We start from the raw sequence: 12,481 nt of genomic DNA on the forward strand, positions 1-12,481 counted from the left end.
CGGCGTGGGCCCCGACCGTGGGCGGGACGAGCTCGAGCGGCGATCAGTCGTCAGGGAGGAGCGCGTGCGGCGAGCGCCGCCGGCCCGGCCGCCTGCGGGAGGCGTGCACACGAGCTGGGCCGGAGGTGCGGCGACGGCGGCAGGCGCCGGGAGCGGCGTGGGCCCCGACCGTGGGCGGGACAGGCTCGAGCGGCGATCAGTCGCCGTCGACCGATCAATGCCCGCCGATCGGAGCCCATTCGGTCAGCCGGCGGCGGCACCGCTCGTCATCCGGCGGCGTCCGACCATCCGCCCAGTCAGCGGCTCTGGAGGCGGCGGCGGTCCGGTCGCGCCCCGCTCCGAGCAGGATCCCGGGCCGGCTCCACTCTGTCCTCGATGTCACCCAGTCCCCGGCGTCCTGCTCTCCTCCACTTCTAAGACTAGCGCAGGTGCAGGCATGTCAAAAAAGCTTACCTTTGGCTGCGTTTTGACGGTAGCCCACCCGCTCACCTGACTCCGAATATCTGACGTTGAAACCCCACTGTCTGGTGTCAGGTGTTCAACATCTTGTGCCCCAGAGCCATAAGGTGAGTCCTCTCCATTCCCCTGCCGCAAGCGTCCGACGCCGACCCACGCGTTGGCACAAGTCTTCGATCCATCGATTCCGGTCCTGATATATCCCACTTCAACGCGGTCCTCTCCCGAATTCGATCCTGGTCGCTGTCTCTGTATGCAAGGATAATTTTGCTCGCTGATTCCACGTTAGCTCACACTTGTAGTCAGTCTTTCGCGAACCGAAAAAGTCAAGGATGGGAAATTGTTGACCAGGTCAAAAACTAGGCGAGTTCATAGATAATAAAGTAGCAATGGCCTTATTCCTTGGCAAAAATCGGAAAAATGGAGATATAGATGCATTGATATTTCGGCAACATGCCCCTATTGAAGCGAATAGCAGCAGTCATTTGTCACCTCTGCTCACCAAGTCACTTCTGCTCTTCGCTTCGATGACGGCATGTTGCCGAAACATCAACGCATCTATATCTCCGCTCTCCTGGTTTTTCTCCGCTGATTGAGGCTATCACTACTGTCTTATCTGTTTGCATAGTGTTCCTCACAAATGCACTTACGTAACTGAAAATATGCGGGTTTACTTTAGAGGGGGAATATGCTGGTTACCCTACTTTTCCTGAAGAGGTACATCCATGATGTTCCGAGCCGGGGCTTATCATGATGACCCCTCTCCTGGTAAATGGAAGGTGGAATCCGAGCACAAGTCTGCATCCAAGTGACCCACGCCAGCCCTGCCATCCATAAATATCTGGTGTCAGATTGTCGTGTATCCTCTTCCCCACGTCGTCGGCTCTGTTCCCATGCCCTGCGGGGTCCAGTCTCGTCGCCACATCTCCGAGGTCGACTTTCATCCTGACCCGACCCAGAGCTGGGCTCCGGCCCCGACCCGACCCAGAGCCGGGCACCGGCCTTGACCCGACCCAGGGCTGGGCTCCGGCCCTGACCCGATCCAGAGCTGGGCTCCGGCCCCGACCCGACCCAGAGCTGGGCACCGGCCTGACCCGACCCAGAGCTGGACCCCGGTCCTGACCCGACCCAGAGCTGAACCCCGGTCCTGACCCGACACAGAGCTGGACCCCGGCCCGGACGCGCCCGTGACGTCAGACTCCGCCGCCGCCGTCTCCGGGCCGGCCCCTGCGCGACCGGGCGGCACCCCGAGTCCCAGAATCAGCCGTCGAGGTGTAGAGAACCGAGTCCCGCTCGCGCCACTAGAGCAGAGCGTAGCAGACCCAGACCCGCCCCTAGGGGTCACTCCGACCAGTGCCAAATGCTATTTTGTATGAGCAGCTGAGTTCCGACCAGGGCCGTGCAGACCGGGTCGAGTCCGCCGCGGAGCGGGTGAGTGTCGGTGTGGCCCGCTGGTCTGCTGGTCTGGTCCGAACTGGTAGGCGGCGTGTGTGCGGGGGTAGCTCGGTGGACCGGATCCGATAGCTCGGCGGCGAAGGCCCCGTTAAGTACACCAGCGTTAGCCGCTGGCGGTGGCCGGCTAGCGGCAGAGGCTAGCGACCAGGGCTCGTTGACGCCGGCGGGCGCCGCCGGCCCCGGCCGGTATAGATCTCGGCGGGGTCGGCGGGGGCGGCCCCAATCAAAACTGCGTCGGGCTCGACGGGCCGGCCGAGACGGCTCCGCGCGCCGTCCGCCCCAGCTGACCCGAACGCCCGTGTGGTGATGAGTAGTTCGGTGTACAAATTAGCGGTAATACAGAGTATCGACATGTGTGAATGCGTGTTTGTGAACCAGCACATACATTTAAAACAAACGTGTTGAGAGGGCACGCACGTCATGGCCGCTCATGATCCCTATTTTCGTCCGTTACTACTACCGCACTTCCAAAATGTTTGGAAAGCACCTCCACCTCATTTTCGTGGTAGTCCTAGGATTTTACGCGCTGATCGGCGCAATTTCCCTCAAATCGCTAGCGCCTTTCCCACAGACATGAATTTTGACCCAATTCGCTGGAGGCACGGTGACGCAGACACCGCGAACCGAGCGCCGGCCGACCGTATCGTTCCATCGGTAGTTGGGCGCCCGGCCGCGACGGTCGATGGCTGGGCTTCTGACTGCGCCGCCATACCCACCGTGGCGCGCGGCCGCCAACCCTGAGTCCCCGCCGCCATTGCTCTCGGCGGCCTCCCTCCTCCTCTCCCGCACCGCTCCCTCAACACGCGGCAACAATAAACGCCCACTCTGATTAGCCCTGTATTGCGACTAATGCACGTGCACACGCCAACTGGCCATCAGCGGTCTGTAACAAAAAGGCATCGCTCGCGGAAAAGGAAGCCCTTGAGGGGTCTGACCGAGTGGCATCCGGCCGGCAGATCCCCGCTCACCGACTGAGTCAGCGGCCCCGGCTGAAAAGCCGTCGGGGCCGCTGGCCGTCGGTGACACGGCGCCGGTGACGGACTGGCGTTGGCCGTGGCGGCCGTCGGTGACCGAATGGCGCTGACCGTGGCGGCCGTCGGTGACACGGCGCCGGTGACCGCCTGGCGCTGGCCGTGACGGCCGTCGGTGACACGATGTCGGTGACCGGCTGACGCTGGCCACGGCGGCCGTCGGTGACCAGCGTCGGTGACCGGCGTCAGTGACCGGCTGACGCTGGTCGTAGCGGCCATCGGTGACATGGCGTCGGTGACCGGTTGGCGCTGGTCGTGGCGGCCGTCGGTGACCGGCGTCGGTGACCGGCTGGCGCTGGTCGTGGCGGCCGTCGGTGGCCGGCTGGCGCTGGCCGTCGGTGACACGGCGATGCCAGCCGACACGTGTCGACATGGCGTGGCGCTGGGTTTTCAGCTCACGACGGCAGCACAAGCGACGGATGTCTTGTTCACACGCGGGTCAACAACTGAGGTTCGCAGTGATAACACGGGGCACCGAAAACGCAAAGTATGTCGCGAATCGCGCTTATACACGAAATAAATATGCCTCAACAAACTTTGGCAAATACTTGCAAGCCCAGCACAAGCAACAGTAGAGTGGTAGCACACGAGAACCCTAGGGTATCACCGGAGCGAGGCCTCACAGAGGCCCCGACCTCGTCTGACGCCATCACCGGATGGCCCTCTCCCAGCACGGCCGAACCCGTAACCCCGGCGGAGCCAGGAAGTCCCGGTAACACCAGCTTGACCGTGAGATGAGTGCCACCTGCCGCTGCGTCGTCCCCGGCAGGTGTCTTTACCGAACATCAGCAGCAGGACTGCCTGACAAACTGAACCCATGGCCGTGTGACGATTACACGCGTCATTTGCAAGCGTGTTAATAGCTTTACCCGACAACATGGCACGAGTATGGGTGAAGCAGCAGCGGTCAATCGTCAAACTAGTGCAATATCTGCTAACGGAAGATAGCTGACTGAAGCGGCCCAGCGCCACAACATAGGCTTAAAGCTTGACAAGCCCCACCCGCGATGCTTGCCCAGGAAGCGTTTCAGACGTGACTCTGTGGGGTGGGCTCTTCTCATGGCGACGTGGGGTGACTGGAGCTTCGAATCACTAGGAAGCCGACGAAACGCCAACAAAACATCGGCGCCCGCGCGCTCGGTACGGGACACCACGGCGCCCGCGTCAGCAGCGAAGCACGTGCTTGGGGAGGACGCGGCCAGGGCGGCCATCGAGCCTCAAGCTCGGTGACCATTCGGTTACAGCCTGACAAAAATATCGTCAAAAGACGTACATATCGTCTCACTAAGGCATGCCGGTTCGGTTACCACTTCTACGATACTTAAACACCGCATCCGTCCGGCAGGGATACATATAAAAGCCTCTACAAACTCACAGCGACCACTGTCACAGCGGAATACAGAACACTCTTACAATCTTGCATGATATACGCCCTCAAAAGTGGCCGCTGGCTGAAAGACCCCCTAGAGCGCGTGTGCTGCCGGCTGGGCCGCTGGTGAGCCGGCAGAGCGGCGGTCCCGGCCGGGGTCCGGCCGAGGTCCGGCCGGGGTCCGGCCGCGGTCCGTCCGGGTCCGGCCAGGGTCCGGCCGGGATCCTTCCGGGTCCGGCCGCGGTCCGTCCGCGGTCCCTCCGGGTCCGGCCAGGGTCCGGCCGCGGCCCGTCCGGGGTCCGGCCGGGGTCCGGTCACGGTCAGCGGTCCAGCAGGCCGTCCCAGCGGCAGCGCACGTAGCGCGCGCCACTCAGGCACACCTCGCGCATGTGGTGGGAGATCGAGCCCACCGTCAGCTCCACCTGCCGGCGGACGGGCGGCCGTCGGCTCAGAGCGCCGCCACTGCCATCTGTTGGCGGCGCTGCACACGCCCGCGGTGTTTGTGGACTACGATAGGTCAACAGTTGTCGGCAAAGTGAGACCTGTTTAGCGACGGGCAACACAGAATTGAATCACATCATATAATCTGACTTTTAGTTCGCTTTTTGATTGGCTTTATGACTTTGATGATGATGATGAACTTATGACTCTGCCTTGCAATATTGCACGTACCCTGTGGGAGAACATAAGCATAATGTTAAAAGGCAAAATAATACAGGCATCCAGGTAAACAGAAATGAATGCATCGCGTCATGCTGATGCACAACACATGCTATGGGTCAAGGGCAATAGGAAAACATTTGGGTCTATGAGGAGTGTATCCAAACGATCAGTACAGGCTGTTCGGGTGCTTGTGCGCAAACAAGAAGAAAAACAACACAAGAAAAACGGAATTATAGTTATGTTTTGGTGTTGCCCGTCCATAATTCACACCGATACAAAACTGCGCATAACACCAAATAATTAAGCTGGATGCATCTGAAAGTACTTAGACGTTCTATCCTGCCACAAAAAACCGCGAAGTGTTGCACGTCATTGTTTCCGAAAATACGCGACCGATCTGCATGCAACCGATCCAACCGATCAAGACTATTTCGGAGCGGTACGGAGCGGATATGCGTTTTCAAATGCGTTCAGCACGCTGCCGGCGACAGAAGGCAACGTCCAGCACGCTGCCAGCGGCAGACGGCAACGAAATCGTCGCTGGCGGCGGGGTCACACCGCAGCCCCACACCGCACGTACCAGCCATTGTTTCAGAGACCTAGGGCAGCACGAAAACACCGACAGAGCCTTATTGAAGCCGCGATGACAAACGATCACACGACAAAGTTTGGCTGCACATCTGTAATGGAGACCCGAAATATCGTCCGCCGGTAATGGTTTGATCCCGACCGTTATTTGTTGAAAGTTGGCGGGCAGCAGACTTTCCGCGCGGGAAGTGCTTCCGCGGAATCGGAGCCGGGCGACCAGACTGTAAAGCGGCGGACGTCCCACCTGGCCGTGCTGTCCGACAGGTCTGCAGGAGCGCGGCGATGAAGGCGCGCTGCTCAGCCGTGGTGACGAAGTAGAGCCGCCACGAGCCCGTCGACTCCAGCGCCTCCGCCGTGCTGAACTCCTGAGGAGCGACCGCCGCGGTCAGCACGGAACGGACCGCGCCCTGGCCGGTGTCGGGCCGGCCGTCACGTGTCACCGGACATGTGTCCACCAGACGCCAGCATGTCACCAGACGCCGGATGCTGGGCGGCATCAAGCACGACGCGCGTCCTGGCTGGGCAGTCAGAACAGCACGTCCCCGGACGGAGGAAGGGCGGGGGGCGGAATATGTTCCGCGTAAGATCTCCGCTCCCGTGCGGCAATTAAGTATCGGAGGATGACGTCTTGAGCGCCCGCTCACCACAGTCACAGGTTAAGTAACTAGGGCCGAAGAGGTCACCAATCGAAGTCTATGTCAGCAAATCATCACAACCGACATATCCAATACCAAAGGCACATTCACACGGACCAGTGATGAACAGCTACCCAAGCAATTCATGAAACACACGCAATTCTGCAATCGACTAATTAATTTACGAGAGGCCAAATGACATCAACTTGAGCCCTAGCTAACGACAAATGAAATTTGCGGTGATTCGGACAAATATATGCCACCGATTTTCGAATTGGCCAGGTGCACTCACATTCATTCCATTACTGCGCACAGTCAAGAAAGGCAGAGCCCCACGCAGCCTGATGGCAGCCATTACCAATTAACGTTGTTTTATGACCAAAACATTTAATCTGCCAGGAGCATTGATTTCCTGGCGCGCTATGCTGGGTCCGGCTGGGTCGGGCTGCGAACGACCTGCCACAAAGTGGTTTTCGCGCACGACGCACTTTGCACACATACTGATCGTTTTTTGGTTATGTACACACATTACATATATATATATATATATATATATATATATATATATACACATATATACATATATATATATATATATACATATATATATATATATATATATATATATATATCATACGCATCATTATCTCCGAAGGTACGCGTGGAGTCAATTGACTAACTCAATTCTATTCGAACGAATTTTTCCAGGCATTTTTCAAGGCATGCGAAATCGCAAGCATGTAGACTATTCACAATACGGGTTATGTTAACGTATCCATCCGGTCCCGCTCGCCTCGCCCGAGTGGCGGGGCTGGGTTTCAGTGGAATGGCGACTACGTGGCGGAATGGGGCCTGAGGCAGAACTGAGTGTGTGAGTGGGGGAGGGGGGAGGGGGAAGGGGTTACTGACCAAACATTTCTAAGAATAACGTCGAAAGTAAACATTGCCTCACAAAAACATGCCATCATTCGACGGTACTTTTGCTACACAGCGAAGGTTCTTTCGTCGGTGCGATCGGTCGGCGTCTGCTCTCAACGAATGTTCAGACTGCCAAGTTGTTACTGAAAAAGGCTACAAGCCGATTTTGCCAGCTTTTGTTATCGACGCTTCACTCTCTTGCCAGCAAACACATTAAAAAGTTCGAATCTTTTGGTTTCGCGCTACCCGGAAGAAGAGCTGGATGGGGCGTGCTCTGTCCTGCCCGCGTTGCGCACACCAAGTAAAAGACGAGCGCTATACACCTCCACAGCGCAGGTCCCTGGAGGACAGTGCCTCTAAACGCTCCCCCTCACCACATACACCAGGCGGGGACAGCCCCGCCACCGGCTCTCACCAGGTGCACGGCGCCGTGCGAGTCGGCGTTGACCGCCTCCAGGCAGTCGAGCTGGCCGCTGGCCTGCACCAGGTGGCCGTACGGGCAGAACTCGAAGCCGGGCGCGAGCGCGCGGCTGAAGGCCATCTCCTCCACCACGTACAGCGCTCGCTCAGTGAGCACCACACAGCGCGGCAGCGGGCTGGGCAGCTGCGCCGGCACCTGAGGCGTCAGGAGGGTGTCAGGAGGGCGTCAGGCGGACGTCAGGCGGACGTCAGGCGGGCATCAGGCGGTCAGCAGGCGGGCGTCAGGTGGGCGTCAGGAGGACGTCAGGTGGGCGTCGGGAGGACGTCAAGAGAGCGTCAGGAGGGCGGCAGGAGGGCATTAGGAGGACGTCAGGAGGGCGTCGGGCGGACGTCAGGCGGACATTAGGCGGCCAGCAGGCGGGCATCAGGTGGGCGTCAGGAAAACGTCAGGAGAGCGTCAGAAGGACGTCAGGTGGGCGTTAGAAGCGCGTCAGGACGGCGTCAGGAGGACGTCAGGCGGGCGTCAGGCAGGCGTCAGGAGGACGTCAGGCGGCGGTCAGGCGAGGGAACAGTTGACTGGTCCACACACAGATCGGTTTGATCGTACGGGTCGTACCACCCCCGCGGTGCAGACAGAATCCAGACAGCGACGTAGATTACCACTGGTACATACAGTCCACGCCGGGTGAAGCGCAGGCTCACCCACAGGAAGTGTCCTCCTCGAGACCGGGGAGAGCATTGCTGCAGATGTACCCAGCATCCCAACAGGACAGCGCGAGCACAGGCTGAATGCCCCGGCTGAATGCCAGAACAACCAACTGTGCATGTGGTGGCAGACAGCAAGGTCTTCGATACAGCTGCGCCTACGACGCGGCAGTTCGGCAGTGTGCAGACGTCTGAACACGACGAACGCTCAGGGAAGTTCCGGGTGTGCTGTGAACCAACGGACTGGCTAGAGGCCGAGGCTCTCCGCAGAGCGATACAGCGCCGGAGGGATGGACCCCACCGCCCAGCATCAGTCACAAGCCGGCCGGCCGGCCAGCAGACAGGACGCTCAGGCGACCCCCACGCAGCCCCGGAGACCCGCCACTCACGGACAGCTCCATGATCTCGCGGATGACGCGCGCCCAGCGGGCGCAGGTGCGCTGGTCGGCGGCGGCCAGCGTGAGCGCGCGGCCCGGCGCCAGCAGCTGCAGCTGGTGCGGCCGGTGCAGCGCCGTCAGCCGGCGACAGGCGGAGAGCGCCGGCAACGGCCAGCGCTCCAGCGGCGGCCCGCCGGCGCCAGCCGCCGCCGCGCCAGGGTACAGCAGCAGGTCCGTGTCCCTGGCGGCGGCGGGGTCGGGTCACAGCGCCCTGCTCAGCGCGCCACAGGCCGGCTCCGCCGCCGGCGCCAGCCTGACTGTTCACTCAGCGGACGGTAGATGGCACAAAGTCACTGGCGACCGACTACGGAAGCGCTGCACCGACTGGCGACCACACGACGACGTTCAGTGGAATGTGCTGTCCGCGGCAAATTATAAGACACCCCGAGCGAGGGGAGACACTGCCTTGTCATCCAAACATGAGCCAAATGGCCACGTGTTTCGACTACAGTGGTTGCTATAACTCATGGAGCGCCATGTTTGCTCGAAGTGTCGTTTTCCTGCCAGCCGCGGCTGCAAGCACAAAATCGGAATGCACTGGGAAAATGTACTGGGTGAAGTGGGATGTAGAACTCAATATCCCTTGAGAGCGGAAATATTTGGCGGCGGATCAAACAGAAGCCTGTTCGGCATGACCCACCACAACACAAAGTGGCCGACGCTCCATTTCTTATCGGCGTCGGCCTTGTACATGAGCTGAGCGGCGAGTTTTGGCAGCTCTCCGGAAACGGCAAAGTCCTCGAAGTACACCAGGGAAGCGTACTTTATCTCCGGCTGAAACGGGGCACGTCGTGTGATGAAACTCGAAAGCAGCTCACGTGCGCAAGGAGCGTCAAACACACCAGCTGTTGAAAATGGGCCACGTTTAGAGAACATTAAAACGGGAAAAACAGTCATCTGATGTACGGATGACAACAGCGCATGAAGCAGCGTTCGTTTGTCATAACCTCACTGACGATCTTAGTCACCTAGCAGAAGTTACTAGTTCCGGAGAATGCTCACCATTGATGTTGATAATTTGGGTCTTAGAGCGCGCTGACTGCGTGGGTCATATGACACCCATACCCATGGCACATGTGGAGTTCAAACAGTGTCAGCCTCGACGCATGGCCCTTCGCGCTTCAGCTAAGACCTCACGCCTGGCAGACACGGCGCGAGCGTCAACTAGGGCCGCACCACTCCACCCTACCCCGCCGGCCCCTCGGCCCGAAGCCCTGTAGACTTCTCGGTCCGCATCCCCGCCGGCCGGCCTCTCATCCCGAAGTCACGTCGGCCTCTCTGTCCGGAGCCCCGCCGGCCTTTCGGCCCGGAGCCTCACCGGCCTTTCTGCCTGGAGCCCCGCCGGCCTTTCTGCCCGGAGCCCCGCCGGCCTCTCTGCCCAGAGCCCCGCCGGCCTCTCTGCCCGGAGCCCCGCCGGCCTCTCGGCCCGGAGCCCAGCCCACCTCTCCGCCCGGAGCCTCACCGGCCTCTCTGTTCGGAGCCCCGCCGGTCTCTCTGTCCGGAGCCCCGGTGGCTCCTCGGCCCGGAGCCCCGCCCACCTCTCCGCCCGCCCCGCTGACCACCACCGTCCACACCGGCTGCTTCACCGACCTCGGTCTCCCGGTAGCTGATCTCGCGCGCGTACTGGTGCCGGTGCGCCTCGGACGTGTACACCTGCGGCACGAGCGGCCGCGGCGGGCTGCGCTCGAACGCCCGCGTCAGGTGGCTAACAAAGAGCGACGTCTGCGCTCGGTCGGCCAGCCAGATCCAGCGGCTGTACGAGCCGTCCGGTCGCTGCAGGGCCGCCGCCTGGCCGTGGAACGCCAGCTGAAACACGCCGTCGCACACGGTCAGCCCTAGTCAGTCATCGGACATGCGGCACGTCTGGGGGCACGGACGCGACGCGGCCGGCTGGGGACACGAACTCAGCGCGGCTGGCTGGGGACACGGACACGGCGCGGCCGGCTGGGGACGCGGACACGGCGCGGCCGGCTGGGGACACGGACACGGCATGGCCGGCTGGGGACACGAACTCAGCGCGGCCGGCTGGGGACACGGACACGGCGCGGCCGGCTGGGGACACGGACGCGACGCGGCCGGTTGGGGACACGAACTCAGCGCGGCCGGCTGGGGACGCGGACACGGCGCGGCCGGCTGGGGACACGGGCACGGCGCGACCGGTTGGGGACACGGGCAAGGCGCGACCGGCTGGGGAGCAGGCCGGCGCCAGCCACGCGGTCCACGTGAGCCCGACACACATCACATCTGAGTCAGGGGCAGCTCGCACTGTGGAGATCACGTGTCTGACATGGGGTGCCCTGGGGGCAGGTCACGTGGATAATATGCCATGCCGTCGACGAGTTCGTGTTGGTCAGTCAGGTGTCATATGGAGGCTAATAATAACAATCAAACCATGTAGGCCATGCATATTCACCACACGAAGCTCATGTAGACTGTACACAGTCTCCTTGGCGTGGTTATGCAAATGACACCCGACGTCGTCCCGCAAGCGACACTCCAGCGCCGTGGGAGATCGCGGAAGTCAAACCCAACGCCACGACGCAGGACGTACGGGGCAGCCGGCAGCCCCACCTTGACGGAGGCTATGGAGTCGTAGGCGAAGGCCGAGTCCTGCAGGTAGGGGCAGGCGGGCTGGTCGGCGTCCGCGTCCGCACGGCGACCGGCGGCGCGCCGCAGCCGCCGGTACCCGCTCTGACGCAGTAGCAGCACCCGGTACGAGGTGAGCACCAGCAGGCACGGCCGCATCGCGTGATGGTCCCCAAACAGCACCTTGAAGCCCTGCGGAGCCCGCGCGGCGTCCGAGTCAGACGGACACGGACGGACGGTGGGTCGGGCTAGAGCCATCCCCGTGCGCCTCCACGCGGGACGGCAGCGGCGCCAGTGCGCTGGCCCCCAGGCGTTGCTGATACTCAACCGATTTTGTGATCCGTCACAGCCGCTGCGATGGCAATGTGGCTGGGCTGTTTGGCTTCAAGTTATCAAAACTTCCTCGTGCGTTACCAACCAATCTCCCTTACGCCCGTGACGACTAATAGGCGCTTTCCATGTCATGTGTGGGCATTTAATCAACAAGACATTCGAGCGAATAGTTTTCTGCTCCGCGGATCACCAAGTCACCTGATACGGACCATGCATGGAAAAGCATGCCTCAACGCACGCTCACAGCCGACCCAAGCCCCAACGCACCATCCCTGAGCGGACCCAGGCCCCACCGCACCATGCACAGAGCGGACCCAGGCCTCACCTGGATCGCCATCTCATCACCGTCGAAGAAGCCGACCATGAGCTGGACGGCGCGACAGTGGTCGATCTCCACCAAGGCCGAGAAGGCGGCGCGCTTGCTGCGCTGGCCACGGCGCACCTCCTCCTGCAGCTGCCGCTCCGTGTCAGCGTCCGGCGGCGGCGCCGAGCCCAGCGCCGCCGGCTCGTACTAGCCGAGAGCGGCGGGCGGCCGGTCGGCCGCGCGCCGAGCCGGCCGACACGCAGCTGCTGGTGACGCTCAGCTCGGAGGGAACGCGCGCCAGGCAGGCGGTGGACGGCTGCCGCGGCGGCCCCTCGGCGCCGTCCGGGGCGGCGCGCCGGCCCAGCGGCGGCAGCAGCGCCGCCACGGCCGCCGTCTCGCGGTCCGTGCCCGCCCACGTGACGCGCTTGTCGGGCTGGCCGCCACCGCCGCCGCCGCCGCGCGGCCGCCGGCGCAGTGAGGCCTCCGATGAGGAGCCGGCCAGGCGCGCCCGAGTCGCCAGAGGACGCAGCGCCACGTCCACAGCGCTGCCGCAGCCGCCAGAGAGATGAGGCAGCGGCGGC

General features: G+C 61.8%; 1 protein-coding gene across 1 annotated transcript; it reads right to left on the bottom strand.

Moving 5' to 3' along the window:
* Window positions 1–4,631: 4,631 nt before the first annotated feature.
* LOC119096693 (uncharacterized) lies at window positions 4,632–12,041 on the bottom strand. The gene is made up of 9 exons (XM_037219588.1): window positions 11,922–12,041; window positions 11,249–11,455; window positions 10,268–10,483; window positions 9,318–9,451; window positions 8,822–8,858; window positions 8,630–8,680; window positions 7,531–7,731; window positions 5,817–5,927; window positions 4,632–4,733 (listed from the first exon to the last, which is right to left on the bottom strand). The coding sequence occupies exons 1-9, from the start codon at window positions 11,958–11,960 to the stop codon at window positions 4,632–4,634; spliced, it is 1,098 nt and encodes a 365-aa protein (XP_037075483.1). The 5' UTR covers window positions 11,961–12,041.
* Between the last annotated feature and the right edge of the window lie 440 nt (window positions 12,042–12,481).

This window comes from Pollicipes pollicipes, unplaced genomic scaffold (genome assembly GCF_011947565.3).
Source record: "Pollicipes pollicipes isolate AB1234 unplaced genomic scaffold, Ppol_2.1 Scaffold_4295;HRSCAF=5057_pilon_pilon_pilon, whole genome shotgun sequence".
NCBI lineage: Eukaryota > Metazoa > Arthropoda > Thecostraca > Pollicipedomorpha > Pollicipedidae > Pollicipes > Pollicipes pollicipes.